At 41.5% G+C, this 22,759-nt stretch overlaps 3 protein-coding genes across 5 annotated transcripts in view; 2 read left to right on the top strand and 1 right to left on the bottom strand.

Annotated features, from left to right (window-relative positions):
• Positions 1-3,272, top strand: part of mmp16b (matrix metallopeptidase 16b (membrane-inserted)) — a 30,252-nt gene extending 26,980 nt beyond the window's left edge. For all 3 annotated transcript variants that reach the window (XM_017495712.3, XM_017495710.3, XM_017495709.3), the window contains exon 10: positions 269-3,272. In XM_017495712.3, coding sequence (XP_017351201.1) covers positions 269-633 — 365 coding nt within the window. In that variant the 3' untranslated portion in view covers positions 634-3,272. The remainder of the gene's footprint in view (positions 1-268) is intronic.
• Positions 3,273-6,266: 2,994 nt separating this feature from the next.
• Positions 6,267-11,163, top strand: pter (phosphotriesterase related). Its single transcript, NM_001200874.1, is given in 5 exon segments — positions 6,267-6,346; positions 6,928-7,361; positions 7,586-7,851; positions 8,318-8,458; positions 10,587-11,163. Coding segments are annotated over 4 exon segments (1,050 nt in total). The 5' UTR covers positions 6,267-6,346; positions 6,928-6,929; the 3' UTR covers positions 10,798-11,163.
• A 2,075-nt stretch (positions 11,164-13,238) lies between these two features.
• On the bottom strand, positions 13,239-22,728 carry c1ql3b (complement component 1, q subcomponent-like 3b). Its single transcript, XM_017495931.3, has 2 exons — positions 14,905-22,728; positions 13,239-14,010 (listed from the first exon to the last, which is right to left on the bottom strand). The coding sequence occupies exons 1-2, from the start codon at positions 15,478-15,480 to the stop codon at positions 13,831-13,833; spliced, it is 756 nt and encodes a 251-aa protein (XP_017351420.1). The 5' UTR covers positions 15,481-22,728; the 3' UTR covers positions 13,239-13,830.
• Positions 22,729-22,759: the final 31 nt, after the last annotated feature.

Here is a 22,759-nt window from a genome sequence, read left to right as displayed (position 1 = left end):
TGTCGGATAATGCTATTCATTATATTATTTGATATTTTCTCAGTGAAATAACAACTTGTTTTTTATTTACTTAATTATTTCTTAATTATTAGTCTTAGATGTTGTGGAATGTCTGCCGTACAAGTAGTGTACCTGTGAATTTGCCTTGTTGCCAGCACTACTGTCTTGTTGTTATTGAACATTAATCACACCTTCTAGACCAATGTGGTATATTAGCAATTAATAGTCATTAATATTAATAGTTGAATTTCCTTGTGACAAAATGCAGGCTTCACGTATTTCTACAAGGGAAAAGAGTACTGGAAGTTCAACAACCGGAGGCTGCGGGTAGAACCGGGGTACCCCAGGTCCATCCTGCGAGATTTCATGGGCTGCGACGGCCTGCCCTCGGACCCTGACTGGGACTGGCGGCCGCCGCAGGATGACGAGCCACCACATTACGAGCATGACGATGTGGATATCGTGCGTAAACCTGAGGGCACGGGTGGCACCGAAAAGGCTGTGGCCATTGCCATACCCTGCGTGCTAGCCCTATGCCTTATGGTCCTACTGCACACTGTTTTCCGGGTCAAGCGTAAGGACACCAAGCGCCACATACTGTACTGCAAGCGCTCCATGCAGGAATGGGTTTGAAAAGTGGGGGATTCTGACTTCCCCATTCCAAGACATGTGGGATGTACCATCGTGTCTTACCTGAGGGGGTGGTGTTGAACCTCTTTCTCTCATGGGAGGGAGGAGGAAAGGAATGAACAGCATGCCCACGTCCTAATTGTGGTGTCTGCTCTTCCCAGGAGCGCCGTGTCGTTATGTGTGTGTCATGTCAGGCCTCCGTTGTCGGCCGTCCGCGGCCATTTTGAGACTCGAGTCAGATCTCGAAAGTAACTCGATAAAATATTCACTAAAGGACCGACCTTTACAAATGAAAATACGTTATGTATCTCCTACTAGTTATCAGCTTCACATAACGTGTGGACTCTTATGTTCCTCCAGAATGTTTATGTTTTAAGAATTGATACTCAAACCAAAACACCATTGGTTTCCAAAGACAATTGTGGGTTTTTTTTTTTCATGTCCAGTTTTTTTAAAGCATAGATTTCATTTTACGTAGAAATCTTATCTTTATCTTCAGGTTTTATGCGTTCTATCATTAGCTTTTACAATCTCCAACTCTATCTGCAATATTTGGTTGAATGCCTTAACCATATATCTATAATATTTCTTTTTCAGCGTGTGTGTGTGTATGTGTACACATGTATCAAAAGGAACGGCTAATCTTGTACCATACAGTCAAGTGCAAAAGTTTGCATACCCTTAGGCCAAAATTAAAAAGACCATTTTAATTAATAGTCACGAGACATTCTGGTCCTGATTTACTAAGATCTCAAACGAAGAGGTTAATCTGTGTGTAATAAATTGTGTGCACAGTTATTAGTTATGTTCTAGCTGATTTACAAAAATGCTTAATTCGGAACAATACTTAAGTAAAGTTCAGATCTCACAAAGCCAAATGTCTGAGTAATTGCATGTCAAATATGGCACAGTGCTGAGGTGTCATAAAACTATTGAAAACAACGTTATTTTAACATAAAAGAGTGCAGATATGAGTTGTTGTTGTTATGTTGATGTATGTTGTCAACATCAGAAGTTCAAATGTCCAGCAAACATATAATATGAATCAAACTTTACCAATGGTAATATTGTCATAATTTCAAAAAACATTCTCATTATTTTGAGATACTAAAAAATGTCAATAAAATAAAAGCTTCATTTTGTCTTCACATAGCAGAAACAGGGTTTTGGCACGTTTAGTACTTGCTCTTCGGTTGTATTCATTTACACATACGCAGTGCTGGTTGCTTAAATGACTTTGAGGCTGCGATAAATCACACAGCAGGTGCTAAATGAATCAATTGACATCGACTCTGCACTGTATTGTGCACTTTTCGGTTATTTATTAAGACATGCAAAACAGAAATGATGCATTTTACTTATTTAAAAGATGCAATCCTCCATAGAGCCTGCATTGTTTTTTAAACAGGTTGTGTCAAGGTATTTTTTACACACAAACCTTCAGTAAATCAGGGTTTCAGTTCGGTTTTGTTCCTTCTTCATGAAAAATGGTCAAATAGTGTTTGATAAGACATTAATGTTGAAAATGATATTATCATACACATCATACTTCTTTACATCAGGGATTTTATGATTTTATATTGAAGTATTTTTCTGTTGATTTTGCCTTATATTTTGGATTGGATTGTGGCAGGACACACACACTTCTCATTTTTACTTAATTTTTAAAAAAAATAATTTTATAATTATAATTATTTATTTATTCATTCATTTAAAGTACATTTTCCTTCATTTTCATTCCAAATCTACGGGGGATTCAAACTTTTGCACTCAACTGTATGTTTTAAACTGCTCTACTTGGCATTAATGCTTTCAGAAAATAATAATAATAATAATAATTTAAAAAAAAAGTTCCTTTTTTGGTTTGTTTTAGGAAAGGTCTTCCAGGTTAAAAAAAAATGTAAAAGAAGCAGTGAAAATCCTAGAAGATATTATTTAGCATTCTGAATAATCTAAAAATATGACATACTTTAATATTATGTAGAATACAGACTGTCAGAAAAATGTAACCGTGTAGAAATGTCAGACCCATTAAAATTAGTATAGCTTGGGGTGCACTATATTGGATGAGACATTGCACTGAACTAACTAATATTACGCTGATATTAACAACAGTAATTCAAAAACGAAAAACTAATAAGCTCAGATGGACGTGTATGACTTTATTACAGATTTTATACTGCGGCTGGTTTAGTGATTTAAAAAGTCAGAGAGAAAAATCATTTAAAACAACAGAGACACGTTTAAGTTATAGCACTTTTTAACTATAAACAAATGGTATGACCATTTTTACCCCATTTTTTTTTATTCATGCCTTGTTTTGGTATTTTAATAGTGGATCTCTGACGTCTGCAGAAGTCATTAATGTTCTCTGGGATTCATTAATGAGGGGTTTGTGTGGCTGTTAAAACTCTTCAGCGAGCGTCATTGGCACCACTCCAATCCAATTAACAACTTCCTGAATCGCGAGATCGCACGGTGATGGAACACACAGACTTCACATTGTTACCGATATGGCAGCTTTCTGAACTCTGCCTTTGTTAACAAGATGTAAATATTTGAACATGCTGTACATATCTCATGTAGTGTCTTGAATATGGATGTGAAGGGCAGATTATACAGTATTAAATACTAAGATATCAATCAGATCTGCTGTGTGTGTGTGTGTGTTTAATTCTTTTGGAAAGAATCAGTTACTCTACAGTGGATATAAAAAGTCTACACACCCCTGTTAAAATGGCAAGATTTTGTGATGGAAAAAACCCCCCCAAAAAACAACTAAGATGAATCATGTCAGAACATTTCCCACCCTCGATGCGAAATTACTACGTATAATCAATTAAGTGAAAAACAATCAGAAACATTTTAGGGGAAAACAACTTGGTTGTGTAAGTGTGCACACCCTTTTATAATTGGTGATGTGACCATGTTCAGAATGAACCAAACGCACTCACAATCCCATGCTCAAAAGTTATTATCATACAGCTGTCATCAATGAAATGATTCTGATTAACACCAAATAAAGATCAGCAGTTTCTGTAGGATTTTCTTCACATCTTATTGGTTTCATCTGACTGCTAAAGCCATGGTCTACAAAGAGCTTACAAAGCATGTATGCTATCTCACTTGTCGAAAGGTATCGATCAGGAGAAGGCTATAACAGAATCTCCAAAACATGAAATGTACCATGGAATACTCATCAACAAGTGGAGAAAATGGAGCACCGTGGTGACATCACCAAGAACAGGATGTCCACCAAAACTGACGGAAAGACAAGACAAAAACTTACCAGGGAGGCTTCCAAGAGACCTACGGCAACATTATAGGAGCTGCAGGAATATCTGGAAAGTACTGGCTTTTCCCTGTATGTGACAACAATCTCTTGTATTTGTCATATGTCTGGGCTATGGGGTAGGGTGGCTAAACAGAAGCTCTTTCTTATTAAAAAACAAACAAACATCCAAGCCCAACTAAATCACCCCAAACCATGTGCTAAAATGTGCTATGGTCTGACGAGACCAAATTTAAAAGGTATAATGACCAAAATAACACCATACCCACAGTGAAGCATGGTGGTGGTGGCAGCATGCTTTACGGCTGCTTTTCTTCAGCCAGGGAATCATGAATAGCTACAGATTCCAGTTGATTTTAGTGCAAAACCTTCAGGTTTCTGCTACAAAGCTGAAGATGAAAATGAAGATGAAGTCACCTTTCAGAACGACAACGACCCAAAGCGTACATCCAAATCAACAAAGGAATGGCTTAACCAAAAGAAGATCAATGATTCTGAATGACTTAGCCAGAGCCCAGACCTGAATTCAAGTAAAAATCTTTGGGGTGAGTTAAAGTGGGCTGTCCTCAAGATGCCTTCACAATTTCATGGATCTAGAATGAGGTTTTTCGTTTCTATTGAATATTTTCAAAATCCCAGAAAAGTCATCAATAAGGCTGATTTGGTTGGTTTCCTATTCTATAGTGAAGTCTTATTAGCTCTGCATATAGCTAGCTAAGCTAACCTGTTTTTCATTGAATATCCTTTGACTGAGGTCCCAAAGGGGTAACAAAGTGTGTTCATTACAACTTATGTAACCTATGTTAAACTATTTAAAGAAAATACGTCTATAAATATTGACCACGGTGTCGTTTTCTCTAAAATGATCTGCTCATCTAGTTGTTTTTAATGGTTAGTTAATGTCTAATTGTATTTATTCAGACACCCCAAAGCCAATGAAAACCCTTTCAAAATGCCTAAATGTACTGAAATATTCAACAGGACTTGTTGAGCAGCCTGTTAAAAACAGTATGGAATGCAGAAGTTCCTACTTGTAATTCTCCGACCTTTATTCCTGTCCTTCAGAGCCTCCATTCAGATTATTTTTGTTCCTGTTTAGTACCGAACCTAAACTGAACTCACATAGGTATTACCAGTAGAGGGCGTCAGTTCCTTAGAAACACAAAAGACCAAAACAGATGTACCATCACCAGCCTCTCTTTTTTTCTCAGCTGCTCATGTTAGGGGGAAAAAAAATAAAATAAAAGACTTTCTGTGGCAGAAATGTGTCTTGGATCAGTCTTAGACCTATGAGTGGAGGTAATCAGTATAAAGAGGGGGTGGAGCAAAGTTTGGGTAAAGGGGGATTCTCCCCCCCCTGGAAGGCCTACATTATGGCCTCTGGTGCTGTTCACTGGATAAGACATTCCTTATTTGGCCTGGTCATTTTGTGCCAAATACCCTTTCCATTCATACTGCTATATCTTCAGAAACCTGTCCATGAGCACAAGGGGTTTCGTGCCAATTAAATACTCTTCCCATTCATACTGCTATAACTTCTCATATTTGTCCGTGATCACAGGGGGTTTCATGCCAAATACCATTTTACGTCAATTCTGCTATATCTTCAGATACCTGTCCATGACCACAGGGGGTTTCATGCCCAAATACCCTTTCCAGTCATACTGCTATAACTTCAGATACCTGTCCATGATCACAGGGGGTTTCATGTTTGAAAAATACTATTGTCATGAAATGCTTGTTTCACTTAAATAAGCTCAAAGTCTTACTGACTTTACATCAATCCTATTATGTGTCCTACCATACAAGACTAAAAATCCGCAGTGACACCTTATTTCTTTTTAACCCCAGTATCGTTTTTCTGCTGTTGCTCCACTGGTGTGATATATATATATATATATATATATATATATATATATATATATATATATATATATATATATATATATATATAATTATCCATGTTTTCATACTCAACTTTATTTACACAGAAAGAGCGATGTTGACAGTTTGAAGAACTTGCTAAGTTAGCATTTACAGGATTAAAAAAAAAAACATATAATAATAGTTAGTTAAAAGATAGCACTGTTTTGTCCTTCATATGCCATACAGCTGTGGGTTCAGATCCCATTTTTAAAAAATGCCGGACGCAGTGTTTTTCTTTTTCACCAAAAGGGGGCGGAAAGCGCAAATCTCGCGATATTTCAGAGTTCAAGTCGCGCGAGCTGGCTGCAATACAAATGGCTTCCTACTTCCTGTCTAACTGTACTACACAGTGTTCTCATTGCTGGATTCTACACATTACGTAGTGCACTATATGTGTAGCAGACTGGGATTTGGATTACAGCCACAATGTGACATTTTGTGGATCTGCAAACTGAACTCTGCAGCGAACATTTGGCCTTACGGTGAAAGAGATTGCAGGTACACTCTTAACGCAGGTGTCAATCGGGTTGATTAATGGTGTGATGATTAAAGATGAAATAAAATGCATTTGATTGATTTTGATATGTAGCACTGTGTAGTTCATTGTCATTACTTTCATTGTCATTGACATTCACTGTCTTCTTTGTTTACTACTATTACATATTTGAGGCATGAGGAAATCTTACTGAGAAAATGCATGTTATTTGAAAGTAACTAATAGTGTGTTTATTAGTCTGTAGCTCCATGAAATCCAGTTCATTGTGCTGTACCAAGAGTCAAGAATGCATGCAAGGATTCAGTGCAACGTTCAAAGTTCACAGTGGGTTAAATAGGTGACTCTTTAGAAGAGCAGGAACACTTTTGTATCTATAATTTCCAGGACAAATCTTAGCAACCCTGGCATTACTGTTCTGGTGTTAAACCGCAGCGCTGTTACAGTCTCAATCCTGATTGGTCAGAAGGTGGTGATTAAATTTCCTAAAACAGCATCTCTGGCAATAGATCTTTCTAAAAAGGCATTAGAGGAATTCTGGATAAGCTTGGCACTGAAATAATCTGCGTTTCCGATTTATCTCAAGACATGTCTCATCTGAGCGGGAAAGTCCAGACGGTCCTGGGCCTGATGGATCCGGACCAACTAGGTCGCACCATGACCCACGAGCACCTGACTATGAACTTCGAGTACTGCTTTGTCCCCCCGGCTCCAGGACACGAGGACAATTCGTCGGCACCGTTCCAACTGAAGAACATGCACTGGCTCCAGCAGCACGCGTACAGCCACCGGGAGAACCTCCTGCTGTACCAGGAGCTCGAGGCAGTGCGAGAAGAACTGGTATGCTTCAAGAAGGCTGGAGGAGGCACCATTGTGGAGAACACGACGACGGGTATAACTCGAGATCTGCCCACTTTACGCCAGCTGGCCAAGGATACAGGGGTCAACATCATAGCAGGGGCCGGCTACTACGTGGACGACACTCATTCTGACGAGACGAGGAAGATGACCGTGGAGGAGGTGTGTCTGTTAGTGTTAACTCTCATGTTCTGTTTGGCTTAGAATGACCCATACTCTCGGCCCAGGTCTCTAGTACATGTGAATTGTTAGAAGAATAACATACAGGTGAACAATTCCTATAATGCAGAAGATCTAGTGGTGGAAAAAAGTTGGCTGTCTTAACATTTTACTCCATCCACAGTTTGATTTAATGTGATTGCTGCGGTTTCTTTTTCTCATGAAAGCTCACCGATGTTATCGTGACTGAGGTGTCGCACGGCGCAGATGGTACAGATATCCGCTGTGGCGTGATTGGAGAGATCGGCACAAGCTGGCCAATCGCAGAGAGTGAAAAGAAAGTACTGCGTGCCACCGCGCATGCTCAGACACAGCTGGGATGTCCCGTTATCATCCACCCGGGCCGGAACCCCGCCGCCCCCGGCGAGATAGTCCAAATCCTTCAGGAGGCTGGAGGAGACATCTCTAAAACCGTGATGTCTCATCTGGACAGGTGAGCAACACTTTTGTGATTAAATTTATTGAACAAGAAATTCCAGTCGTAACCTTGTCATCTTTAACCCCACTTAAACCCCGATGTATTATTTGGACAGGGGTAAATCTCTTAACAGTACCAATACCTGAATTACTCATAATAAAACAAGTCTGAAAATGGTACAAAATGTTAAATAAGACGCTTGCGCAATAATATACACTCTCACAGCACTGAATGTCTTTGCCCAAATGTTTACTGTAGCTTATTTAGGGTTGTTTTTTTTTTTGCACTCTATAGTAGCTCAAAATGTTCGAAATAGCATTACATTCATGTAGGTTTCGTAGGTTTTCCTCTAAATGCATAAAGATTTATTATCACTTCTTTATCTGTGTTGTCTCTGTCGATGCTGAGAATCTCTTGTACCTTTTCATATCAGTTCACCTCAATCACCTCATTCACGTATTTTCTTCTCGATGTTCTCTAGAACCATATTTGACCACGACGAGTTGCTGGAGTTTGCGAAATTAGGAAGCTACCTTGAGTACGACCTCTTCGGCACAGAAATGCTGGACTACCCCTTTAATTTGGGCATCGACATGCCCAATGACAGCCAGAGGGTTCAAACGTAAGTACCGAACAAGACACGTACATCAGTTCTGTAGTATTTGCACACTCCCGTCTGCTGTATATGATGAGGGAATGGTTTAAAATGAGACATTGTATGTGTGAAGGTCTTATTTTCACGATAGAGTTCGTGCGTGCGGGATTTCCAACTACAGTATCTCACAAAAGTGAGTACACCCCTCACATTTTTGTCAATATTTGATGATATCTTTTCATGTGACAACACTGAAGAACTGACACATGACACTTTGCTACAATGTAAAGTAGTGAGTGTGCAGCTTGTGTAACAGTGTAAATTTGCTGTCCGCTCAAAATAACTCAACACACAGCCATTAATGTCTAAACCGCTGGCAACAAAAGTGAGTACACCCCTAAGTGAAAATGTCCAAATTGGGCCCAATTAGCCATTTTCCCTCCCTGGTGTCATGTGACTTGTTAGTGTTACAAGGTCTCAGGTGTGAATGGGGAGCAGGTGTGTTAAATTTGGTGTCATTGCTCTCACACTCCCTCATACTGGTGACTGGAAGTTCAACATGGCACCTCATGGCAAAGAACTCTCTGAGGATCTGAAAAAAAGAATTGTTGCTCTACATAAAGATGGCCTAGGCTATAAGAAGATTGCCAAGAACCAGACACTGAGCTGCAGCATGGTGGCCAGGACCATACAACGGTTTAACAGGACAGGTTCCACTCAGAACAGGCCTCACCATGGTTGACCAAAGAAGTTGAGTGCACGTGCTCAGCGTCACATCCAGAGGTTGTCTAAACGTATGAGTGCTGCCAGCATTGCTGCAGAGGTTGAAGGGGTGGGGGCTGAGCCTGTCAGTGCTCAGACCATACGCCGCACGCTGCATCAAATTGGTCTGCATGGCTGTCGTCCCAGAAGGAAGCGTCTTCTAAAGATGATGCACAAGGAAGCCCGCAAACAGTTTGCTGAAGACAAGCAGACTAAGGACATGGATTACTGGAACCATGTCCTGTGGTCTGATGAGACCAAGATAAACTTATTTGGTTCAGATGGTGTCAAGCGTGTGTGGCGGCAAACAGGTGAGGAGTACAAAGACAAGTGTGTCTTGTCTACAGTCAAGCATGGTGGTGGGAGTGACATGGTGTCATGTGACTGGGGAGCTACAGTTCATTGAGGGAACCGTGAATGCCAACATGTACTGTGACATACTGAAGCAGAGCATGATCCCCTCTCTTCGGAGACTGGGCCGCAGGGCAGTATTCCAGCTTGAGAACGACCCCAAACACACCTCCAAGATGAAGAAAAATAAACCCTATTGAGCATCTGTGGGGCATCCTCAAACGGATGGTGGAGGAGCACAAGGTCTCTAACATCCACCAGCTCTGTGATGTCGTCATGGAGGAGTGGAAGAGGACTCCAGTGGCAACCTGTGAAGCTCTGGTGAACTCCATGCCCAAGAGGGTTAAGACAGTGCTGGAAAATAATGGTGGCCACACAAAATATTGACACGTTGGGCCCGATTTGGACATTTTCACTTAGGGGTGTACTCACTTTTGTTGCCAGCGGTTTAGACATTAATGGCTGTGTGTTGAGTTATTTTGAGGGGACAGCAAATTTACACTGTTACACAAGCTGTACACTCACTACTTTACATTGTAGCAAAGTATCATTTCTTCAGTGCTGTCACATGGAAAGATATCATCAAATATTTACAAAAATGTGAGGGGTGTACTCACTTTTGTGAGATACTGTACATCAGTCGTCTAGGATTTTAAGGGGGCAGTTACGCATTAGTAGAGCCCTCTGCTGCCTGTGTAGTGTATTGCAATTGTCATCTAAATATTGCTATCTATATGATGAATCTACAGAAGCCTTGTGAGCTGCCTTTTAAGGAAATGAAGGGAAAAAAAAAAAAGCCCAAAATGCAGAAATCAATCAGTTGCATGATGGTATTAAGTTAATGTTAAAATTCTGTAAGTTATTCCAGATCTAGAAACACTTTTAAATTACCGCACATGAGATTAAAATTGGTGTGTTCAGCTTTATTTATGTCATATTTATGTTATGAATACTTCATTTAGGTTCGCTCGTATGATGAGCATGCTCATGTTTATTCTTTATTATCATCATATTGCCTGTATATTCGTCTCTCTGTTACCAGCCTGGCGTTTCTAATTAAAGAGGGCTATGAGGACAGGATCGTCATCGCTCATGATATCCACACCAAGAACCGACTGACCAAGTACGGTGGCCACGGTTACTCCCACATCCTGAACAATATTGTCCCCAAAATGCTTTCCAGGGGCATCAGCCAAAAGCAGGTGGACAAGATACTGATAGACAACCCCAAGCAGTGGCTAACCTTTAAATAGATTCAACTACAATATAAATGTTATGTGTGTGGGGAATTCAGCTTCACCTTGGCTATTCAGTTATTGTCCAATTAAGATGAATCAAAAACCGATTTCAAAGGCTGTTGTTTTGTATAATTGACCAGTGAAAATAGCTGGATTTGATTCATTATTAGCGCAATTAAAGCAGGGTTTGGGGAACATTGTTCTATTCTCCAGACACGAAAATGAATAGGACATCTTTTGATTCCAGACAAAATACCTTCTGCTAATCATTCTGCCTCAATGGGATATCACGTCAATGCAACGTCTGGACTGTGATTGTGCCTTTTTTGCTTTTTTCATCCAATCCTAATTAAAATTGCAACCCAACAATGCTGCTTGTAATAAAAAAAAAAACAACACATCCAAACTGCAGGGAAATAGCACTTATTTTGCTAAACCTTTAAACTTGACTCACCGCAGCTTTATTTGGCATGCATATATATATATATATATAATATAATATAAATTTAACAGTTAAATATTCACAATTAATAAGTGATAGTCGAAATAGCTTGGTATGTGAGCCTTTACTGCATGAGGTTGCCATATGGCAACAATTAATGTAGCTCCAATTTTTTTTTTGATGGGCAATAATACAAAACTGTTATTTTCCTTTGTAACTGGGAAAAGGGGTGCTTTAACTTTGACATAACAAAATAAAATGCCATGTCAGATGACCAGGAAGTGCTGTTTGCACTTCCTTTTCTGCATGGCATGGTGAAGGTCATCGTCGTAGGGCTCGGAAAATTTGATTAATTTTTAGACAAATCTATTTAAAGGAAAAAAACAAAACAAACAAACAAAAAAAACCAGTAAACACTATCTGAGATATGTTAACATTTATTTTTTTTGTCATTTAAACAAGTTTATATATTTTAAGTATTTTAATTAATTGGTCAAATGTAATTGTTGCCACATGGCAACAACATGCGATAACGGAACTGTAGTATGTGCATCATGAATTGAAACAGGCCTACATAGCCAAAAAAAAAAAAAAAAAAGACCCTGAGCTTCTCTAATAGTATGTTTTTAAAAAAATTTCACCTTCAAAGTAAGAAAAACGTGTCATTTCAGACATTTTGCAATTGCAATTATTTTCAAAATTGTATGTGTCAAGAGAGAATTAAGAATTCAAGAGAAAGAATTAAAGAGATACTTCACCCAAAACATGTTTGGATCTAATTTTTGTATGTACTGAGTACTGAATGTACTGAGTAAATCCATCCACATACTTTCTTTCCTTACTTTCCTTTCTAGAAGATGGAACTTTTACATGTTTACTAGGTGGCAATAATAAATAAATACATGAATGAATGAATGAATGAATAAATAAGCAATTTATCGTCCAGAAAATGCAGTAATTGGAATTATAATCTCATACATTTTGTGTTATTTTTTTACTATATGATACTTTCCATGATTGCACATTGTTGCCTTACTAATTCTAGTAATAAAAATCCATCCAAACATTTTTTAATGTAGAAGAATCGTGCAGTAGAGTGTTAATGCTCATCATCTCATTGCTTTCACTATATAAGACTTTCTAATGGAACCACAATGATTTGATGACGTGTCTATTTGACATTTTTTTGTGGGCGGCTGTGGATCAGCCGGGATCAGGGTTGGCGGTTCGATTCCCGGCCCGCATGACTCCACGTGCCGAAGTGTCCTTGGGCAAGACACTGAACCCCAAGTTGCTCCCGATGGCAAGTTAGCGCCTTGCGTTGCAGCTCTGCTACCATTAGTGTGTGAGTGTGTGTGTGTGTGTGAATGGGTGAATGAGAACCAGTGTAAAGCGCTATATAAATGCAGACCGTATACCATTTTTCATTTTGGCAAATGAAGATTGAATTTATAGCACTGAGAAAATGAAACACTAAATAAATGAAAAGAAATAACGGAAATAATCCAATTTGTAGAGATCGAAATTCTATAAAAAATGTTTTTTTGTTACTTACTTGTTACTTACTTTATAACGCTTACTTGTTCTTACACGTCCATTTGTATGCTTTTTGACCGTGTGACCAAAAACACTGGTTTTGGCGTTATAACATTTTTGAAGGATCCTTTGGAGTTTGCCCTAGGAAGGGTGCGGAGGACGAAGGCTAACACGTGCTAACTCCGTGACACGTGCATCTTTTTCGAACTGCTGCTCACGATGCATCACATGACCGCGTAACACACTCGGAGGAAAGTGCTATCTACCCTCTTCCGCATAACTGATCTCACAGACGCCCGTGATTGGCTAGTATCGCTGTGATTGACAGGGAGAGAGCGTATGCCCCTCTCGCCCAGATGGGCCGACTTGGCATCTTCGAGACCCGAATTTCTGAGATAAGGTGAATCCTTGAAAAGTGCTAGGAGAGGAGGTATGAGGAATATCAGGATGGCGCTCGCCTCGTGATTGAGATTGGACCTGGTTCTCGTGCCATAGGTATACACTGCTGACCTTTCTCTCACCCATAATGCTTTGCAAGAACAGCACTAGAGACGTTTCGTTTATTTTCGTCATCGCACAATGTTTATGCTATTCAATAATAAAGCGATACAAAGATCAAATGAGGTACAATATATTGACGTTGGTGTGAATCTTCTGCAGAACCGTTTTTACTTCTAAGTAGGTCGTCTTAGTAAAACTCAAAATGAAGCTCATCAGAACATGTGACTGAGCACAAAACTGACCAGCAAACAAACACAACATGATTACTTAACCGAACTTTTCTTTTCCATACCTCACAGTGAATCGTCTATAATCTAACTGATGGATGAAGTCACCACATGCTTAAGGTCACTACGTCCAATGAACCTTTTAAAGGATTTTCCCACACGTTACACTATCATAACCATCGTGATCCAATACCGTCTTGTCCAGCTTTAAGGACGAGAACTTTTAATCACGAGTGAACACTGTAATTGCGTTTATTCGCAGCGTTTCCTTTCATTTGAATGCCTCTTGAGTGAAAAACCAGGCAGGTTGACTTTCACGTAAGCGGCAAGTCCTGTCCCGGGTTAATCTGCGTAAATCATGAACCCAGAGAACGTGCTGTATTTGTTGTTGTTCCCTCCGTGCGCTTTGCCGCCGTCCAGCTTGATGTAGATCTCGTCTCCAGGCTCCAAGTGTAACACCACGCTGTTGCTGGCGTAGTCATAGTTCTGATCTGCATCCTGAGCGATGGCGCTCGCCCTCACCTGCGGAAAAATAGCATGCTGTGATGCGCGCTGTAACCCACTGCTGTGGGTTTTAGAGCGAAATTACGCAACAGTGCCCTGTATTACAGCGAGTTACAGTGACATTGCAATGCATTCTGAGATTTTAGTGAACTTCCGATCATTTCCAGTAAATTACAGAATTTTCTTTTGTTGCTGATGCCGAGCTGGACACACTTTTATAAGCCTTTATTTATATGTTCCTGAAGAGTCGTGTAGGCTAGTGCTTCAATAGGATACACTGTATACTAATGCTAGTTCCATTACACTTACACGAGAAGTGAAGCAAAATTTTCCTTGAACTGGAAAGTTACACCATTTTGTACAGTGTCATTTTTACACTATTATTTTTTTTTTATATATACAGTACTGCAAAACTACGACGCAAGCTCCGGGACACTTTTCCTCCATATAGACTATTTCAAATCTTTTTTAAATAGTGATGTTTAGAGTCAGAGTTAACGCTGGTGATGTTTAGAGTCTGGCAAAAGTGCTACTTTCAATCCGGCTCATGAAGACAGGACTTTTCTCACTTAATAAACTTTAATGAGCCATGCCAGGTCTGGTGTATACTGGAGTACTGTACTTTTTCTTGTCGTTGGGGTGGTACCATCACAGGTACATCATTTGTACCTTTTATAATGTATCTTTCAGCTGGAAACGTGGATATAATGTACCTTTAAAAATGCGTTAAGGTGCATAAAGGTACCACATATTAGTACCATAATTTTTAAAGGTACTACATGCAGCTTATGGAAAAGATACACACTGAAGGTACCACCGGTTGTTCTGAGACTGCTCCATTCTGATGTGGTTTAATTGAAGAGGTGTTTTAATAATGCTTATTATTATTATTATTATTATTATTATTATTACCTGGTTATTTTTGCACAAATCTGCCCACATGCTCGTGCCGTCGCCTCCCCGCATGAGCACGTGGTACACGAAGAAATAGATTCCCGGGATGGAGCAGGTGAACTTGCCGGTGCCCGGGTCGTAGTGGTTGCCCAGGTTGGTGACCACATCGTCGAACTTGAGGACCTCATAGCCTTCGTGCTGCTTCTTGAGCCCTGCGTAAAAAGCGACTTTGGGTACTGTGGTGTACGTGGCCGCGTTTACGACGCCGCTGCTCACACCGATCATTCCCGGAGGTCCGGGTAACCCGGGTGGTCCTGGATTTCCGACTTTTCCCGGCGGGCCAGGTGGTCCAGGTGGACCTGGGTCACCCCTCGGGCCAGTGCGCCCCGTGCGCCCCGGTTCACCTTTCGGACCGCGCAGAAAAGTGGTCGGAGGCTGGATGGAGCGCGGGTCGCTTGCGGTGGCGCGCGCCGGCGGCTTGATGGTGCCGTAGGGATCACAGACCATCCTGCAGGCGCTGAGCGTCTCGTAGCGCGCGTCGGTTCCGGCCGCGTTCACCAGAACCGGGATCAGGATCACCAGCACCAGCACCATGGCCACGCCGAGGATGCCGGCCGCGACCGCGCGCGTTCTCGCGCCCAGCCCGGACAGCGACGGGCGCTCCTCGCGCTGCGTTTTGCGCGCTATCTTACTCCTGCTTCTGCACGGAGTGATATCTTTAACCTGGATGAATCAGCTCGTGCTCTCAAGATGCGTAATCACGACTTAATTATGCGTAAAAGTCGTGAAAGGGACCAGAAACGCGTGAGAAGAGCACATCACATCTCATCTGAGTGAGAGAGGTGGAGGAAAAGTGAGAGATAAAGGAGGAGAAAATGGAAGATACGGTGTGAGAGAGAGAGAGAGAGAGAGAGAGAGAGGGAGGGGGAGAGCATGTTTTGCCAACAGCTTGATTGTGAAGGTTTAAATAACCAGCGATGCCTTGGAAATTACCCAAGTGAATTAATTCCCATAATAAACAGTATTTATGGAGTTCTGCCGCGTCCTACACGATTAGCAAGTACTTCTTGCTTACAAATTTCTGGTATTTGTAAGTATTTTAAAAATACATACTTAGAATAGAATAACAGAAATCTTAAAGGTGCCATTTGAAATTCTCAACCATGTTCCTAGATCTGTAATAATGACCTAACTTCAAAGATAACTTAGAAGAACTGTGATTTGAAATCTGGCCATGGAATGGATTGTTCCACATGCTTTCCTTCAGAGCTTCTGTTTACATTTTTCCAGCCCAGAAATCGTCTCCACCACCAGGCAACGCAAAGCTGCTCAGCTCCGCCCCCTTTCCAAGAGGCAAACATGATTCCACAACGGTCAATTGAAAGTAGGACGTCTATCTTTTTAATGTATAAAAAGTTGTCAGCGTTAACAAATTAACGTAAGGAATAAAACCCTTCAGGACATCGTAATCACTCAGTGGGACAGCACGCGGGAAATGTTTTTGCACTGCATGTTGTCTCGTCGGTATAATTGAGATCCACATTCACCTGGGAGGAAAGTGGTGTTTCAAAATATCGCATAAGAGGAACATGAATGCTCGCACTTTTGAACATACACCCACGACCACTCACAAACACACCCTCTGAGTCAATGATAGCTTGTGGCCTGTCTTGTCCTCTCCAGCTGGCATGCGCAGCCGCTTACTCAGTGCATTTGGACGTTTAGCGCAGATCATGAGTCACATGGTATGTTCAGATGAACAGCCGTGCAGCAAACTGGCCTCTGAAAACAAGCTGCAACTTTTTCACTTTAGAGAAGGGCTTTATTACATTCAAGATCCTCAACGTGTTTGTGTTTTTCAGGCAGAACTGAAGAAACATGGCTTTAAATGTATTTATTTGGAGGAGACTCGTAGCCAGAGCGGCTCATGTACAGGGAAGGCAAAATCTAGCATTCTGGGAACTGACAAAGCCTCTTTGACTGGGACTGACAGGCACAAAAGCCAAACCTTTTTCACTGAGTCTGACAGGCACAAAGGCCACGCCTCCTTCACTGGGACTGATAGGTACAGAGGACAGGCACTGAGGACTCACTGGGACTGACAGGCTGTAAATCCATGCCTAATTCACTGGGGCTGACAGGCACTGAAGCCACGCCTCCTTCACTGAGACTGACAGGCACTGAGGCCACATCTCCTACACTGGGACTGATAGGCACAGAGGACAGAACTCTTTTACTGGGACTGACAGGCACTGAGGACTCACTGGGACTGACAGGCTGTAAAGCCATGCCTCCTTCACTGGGGCTGACAGGCACTGACGCCACACCTCCTTCACTGAGACTGACAGGCACTGAGGCCACATCTCCTACACTGGGACTGATAGGCACAGAGGACAGAACTCTTTTACTGGGACTGACAGGCACTGAGGACTCACTGGGACTGACAGGCTGTAAAGCCATGCCTCCTTCACTGGGGCTGACAGGCACTGACGCCACACCTCCTTCACTGGGTATGACAGGCAAACTGTATACTTGAGAATTTTCTCAAATCTTTGTTTTGGGTAATTAAACAATACAGATCGGAAGACTTATAATAAGTCCAGATTTCATAACTCACTCTTGGTGTATTCAAATCTTTGGGCGTACGAACCCCATAGAAGTTAGCAGTCAGTTCTAATAATTAGCAGGAATTAGCTGGAATGTTAGCAGTAAGACTTTTTTTTTTTTTTTTTTTTTTTTAAGTAATTTACCAAAACATCTGAGAGAAATGTTGATATTCTTGTTTTGTTTCCACTGTCATTTTGCTTTTATATTGTTTGTACGACGTTTTCGTAGAGCTTCGAGTTTATGAGTACTGAGCACATAGAAGTTAGCAGCCGGCGGCGGTTGTTAGCGGGCGCTTATCCGTAATATTAGCAGTAAGGATCCTTTTCAAAATAATTTACCTACACATCTGAGGAAAATGTTGATAATCTTGTCTTGTTTCCACTACATCGTTTGCACCAAATATTTAATGGCTAGTTAGCTAAATTATTAGCCCCTTTCATTAGTCAGCTCATACAAGTGTTAATGGTCCTTACAATTTTAGCCACTTGGAACTGTGAGTACATATTGTGTTCACCTTCCCATGTCAAAAAATACAAGTTTACATGTTTGATTTGAACACGTGATGAGGCACGAGGGGAGAAAACAGAGCAGGCGTTGTTTTTGATTTGGAAATAACTTGTCTATTAAGGTCTTGAATAAAACATGCCGAGACATAAACCCTCTCCGAAATGACTCGTGGAAAATTTTGCGTTATGGTAATGTGCTCAGACGCCGTCAGCCTGCAGCCGATCTGTTGGCAGTTCTAAAGGGTCCTCAAATGAAATATGCATGACGTCCGTGCATTTTGTAAAACGAAGCGTACACACCGAAATGAGCCGACATCACCGACAAACCGTTCCAGGGGAGCGTGAGCGCATTTTCTTTGAGCAGTCAACCCCTTACAACGCTTACTAAACTGGAATATCTCTTATTATTATTATTATTATTGTTATTATTTATCATTTAAGATGCTCCAAATGCTACCAGCGTGTTACTAGATCAACCTGGATCAGGTTCAGCGCTTTTACTTCTTCAATGGTGTGTGGATCATCACCTCATTGGTCACCTGCTGTTCCCTGATGACTGTGTTTCTATTGAAGTCGTTGTGAAGTTTCTCGCCCCGGCGCATGTGCCGAGCCAGAACGCAGCGCTCGAGCACAGATGAGACCGGAGGAAGAGTAGGTGTGAGCACACCATCACCCCCTCAAAGCATGTCCTCCTACTGGGCCTCCATTCTCTCCTGCCGAGGGATGACTTACTACGCTTATATAACGCTCCTGAAACAAACTTTTGTGTCTGTGTGTGACAATATAATAGATTTGGACTCGCCTGTCAGTTTCATAAAAGGTTTCATGCAGCTTAACATCAGTACAGCACCTATAGAACAATCTCCCGCCCTCTGAGTCTGTGCATCAATTTCCATATCTGTATATCTCTTCGGATTTACATCTGAAGTGGGCGTGCCCTGAACAGTACATTTAAATTAATAAATAAATAAATAAAACACTAAAGAAAAACCCAGATGTAGGAAGCAGACAGTTCCTCAACCTCAGCTACATCACTCCAGTTCATGATTAGTTTCAGCTAAAGATGTGTTGCTTTTAACTCACACAGTCATAATATTTGTTTGCACCCATCTTTTCAAACGTACAAAATTGGCGTTATTTCCCAAAACATAAACAAACTTATAGCCTAATTAAAACCATCACCAACCAGTCAATGCTAAAAAACCCAATCCGGTTAGTTTCAGCCCGTCAATGGCGATCGTTGACTCACCCGATGAGTTGCAAGTCTGTGTTATTTTATTTAATAGTGATTAAATGGTAATGCTTTACAGTTATCCTCAAAACCTCTCCTGGCAGTGCAGTGTATATCACTCTTATCTTTCAAAAAACCCGGTTCCATCATGTCTCGGTCTGGTAAAATGCTATAAAAAGAGCGCCAACAAAACAGTAGGCTTGTGACAGCGTCTATACACCATCGCGGGGTGCTTTTCAATCCCCTGCACCTTCAGCAGACACCGTGTACGCGTGTTGAGATGTCACGGAGTTCATCACCGGGTCTGTGTGCCTGACGTTTTCCGAGCGGATCGACGACGCACGCCCGTTCGGTGTAAAAGAAGTCAAAAATCAAATAAGTACTCGAGTACAATCCGACTTATAATAAGGCGTTAGTGAGTTTATTGCTTGAAAATAAAGCAAAATAAAGTAGTATTATTCGTACATTGTCTTTCCTAACCGAAATCATCGCATCGTGGTCGCATGGCCGAAACGTCGGTCCACGATACGAGGCTCGTTTGTACTTATGTAATGTTCACGATCAGAGTTCCTACTGAGTGTGAACTCCTCAGGACTGGCACAAACCCAGACCTGACCATGTCTCGTTCCTTCTGGAGATGCATCAGTCTGTGACAGAGGGGGAGCATTACTAATGCACCACAGACAGAGCACCGGCGGGCGCAGAGAGAGATGGGAAAACGTGCATGAGAGACGCGTGCAGTGCATAATCGCGGACGGCGGGTTTATAAAACAAAGTCGGTTTTTATACGCTACTTCTGCTCGGCGTTCTCATTAGTTGGAAAGCACTCGCTGTTGCGGAGGACGGCCCCACACGGACAGCCTAAAGAGGCACTTAGAAACCATAAAGATGGCTGCAATTGCTATGATAGCATTAGGACTGAGCATCCATCAGTGAACCGTCGATAATGTCAACAAACCTCGTGAAAACTAGGACGGATTTCCTGGCTACACAGTTGCACTATTTGACCATGTTGCACACAGGGATTTATTTATAGTCGCACTATCCGGTGTCACCCAGATGAGGACGGGGTCCCTTTCGGGTCTGGTTCCCCTCACGGTTTCTTCCTCGTATCGTCTCGGAGAGCTTTTCGTTGCCACCGTGACCTCTGGATTGATCGAAAATGATCTGTTAATTGATATATTTCTGTAAACTTGCTTTGTGAAAATGTCCATTGTTAAAAGTGCTACACAAGTTTTCAGAGTCACAAATCGAAGTGAATTGAATTAGCCGAAATGTACCTGATTAGCCAAGACATGTTTGCTTCTTTGATTTTTTTAAAAAAATATTTTTGGTTGTAAAGTAGTAATGAAACCTGAAATATATGTGTAAATGCCGTCATCTATAAATATGAACAAAACCTCATGGGGAACGCTGAAACATTATGGGACAAGTGGAAGTCTCTCCGTCTGTGATTCTTGTTAGCGACGTTAGACCCCAAGTGACCTTTGACCTCAAGTGAGTTACGAGTGTCCGTATCAGCGTTCCGACTTGTGAAATCGGAGCGATTCTTTGCCGGAAATGTAATGATTAATACCTGTTAAATATGACACTCGACAGGATTTCCAAAACAATCTTAGACGTGACGTCACCCAACACCTGCCTCTTTAAATCCTCCCGCCCTAAAACCTGTCACCCGGCGATGAAAACTAATTCCCGCTAATTCTCACTAGTGATCGTCGACATGTTGATGATTTCTATGCGGAGACGTTAATTTCACGTTATTTTCGGAAGGAGTCTCCAGTGTCGGTGCTTTTTTTTGTTTTGTCCGTAGGAATTTTATGCCTTTTACGAGTTCTTAGTAAGGTAACATAATCCGCGTTTCGTTTTTTTCCCTGGGTAGCGTCAAGAGAAAGGGGGTGGGACTGGGGGGAGAGGCTGGTGAGGGAACAACCGTCTATAGCGGCTGTAATGTAAGTGATGACAGGAACTAAGTGTTTTGGAAGATGTTCTACAACAGTAAATGTAACTATAAATATACAAGTATAAACATGACATTTTTTTTTTTTAATAAATAAAAATGTTAGCATTGGTGAATTGCTATTGCTAGGACTATGAGGAAGAAACCACAGAGGAACATGCTGTTAAAGGAAACGAATCAACTTCAGCGTGCCCTGTTGTGTTTTATTCCTTCCCGTTCATGTTGACGTGAATCGGCATCACCTCGTAAACGACTGATGGTTTCTCTTCGTTGCGTTGCTCTCCGTCGCCGTTTCCTCCACCTGAGCTGATGTTTGGCACTATTTTGAGCTCTCTCCGAGCCAATTAACGGAACTGAAATGACGGCAGCCATCACCGGAACGTTTCATATCCAAATAGTAGTGTACGTAACGCATGCCGCGGAGCGAAGATCACAGTTCGAGGCGAGAGACGAACAGAACAATAGTCGCTGATTGGCAGTCTGGTTCTTCTTCTCGCTGTGTGATTTTTATGCCCTGGTGACGATCAGAGCGTTCCACATGCAGGGCTTTAATTGTTGTGTAATTGTAGATTTCTTACAGAAAGCTTGGCGGATGAGGTCGAAAGGGATGAGGTTTTGAGAGGCGTTTGAACGGAGAAGAAGGAACGTGCACTACTGTGTGGTGAAGCCGTTTCCAACGTGACCAAGGATCCCAGAAAATTGAATCCAGTGTTGTTTTGAACAGCGCTTTTAATAATACACGTTTAACGAGTGCAACCCTTTGTGGCGCTCAAACCTTGACTTTGAGAGTAAGGTCCATGCATCCAGCCCTTTTCTTTCGTTTCTTGGATTATTTTTCTGAGAAATTATTTATTAAATGTAATGTAAATGAAATCATTCACTGGCACTTTATCCAGCTCAGATTCACGGTGGATCTGGAGCCTATCCAGGGAACGCTGCCTATCCAGGCAGGAATACACCCTGAACAGGATACCAGTCCATTGCTAGGCACCATGCACACACACACACACCTAGGGACAATTTAGCATAGCCACTCTACTTAATGGTATGTTTTTGAAGGCTCGGAGGAAACCGGAGATCCCAGAGGAAACCGATATGGATGCAGTGAGAATATATGAATCTCTAAGCAGATAGTAACCAGGGGATCAAACTGGGGACCCTGGAGGTGTAAGGTGTCTCTCCAGTGTGTATTTATTTAAAAAAAAATCACGTGACTCCCCCGAAGAGAAGTTTTAATATTTTAAATGTTAATTTGTGGGGGCACGGTGGCTTAGGGGTTAAAACTTTTGCCTCATACCTCCAGGGTACATACATATTGATTTATTTAAAAATATTTAAAGCATATTTTTTAAATGTTTTTTTTTTTTTCCTCCCATTTTCTTTCTCAGTTTTCCAATTTCTTTTCCACTTTTCCCCCCCTCTCTCTCTCTCTCTCTCTCGGTGTCCCTATGATTACACTGACCTTTTCGTGCTCATGTCCTCCTCCGACTCCACTCGGATAGACAGAATGCTGTGAGGTGAGGTGAGGTGAGACGTCTCACTTGCGAATGCTTTACAATGCAAAGATTT

The sequence above is a fragment of the Ictalurus punctatus genome, chromosome 20 (assembly GCF_001660625.3).
Source record: "Ictalurus punctatus breed USDA103 chromosome 20, Coco_2.0, whole genome shotgun sequence".
NCBI classification, from domain to species: domain Eukaryota; kingdom Metazoa; phylum Chordata; class Actinopteri; order Siluriformes; family Ictaluridae; genus Ictalurus; species Ictalurus punctatus.
The sequence above is the reverse complement of the archived record's forward strand: the minus strand, read 5'-3'. Positions and strand labels throughout refer to the sequence as shown.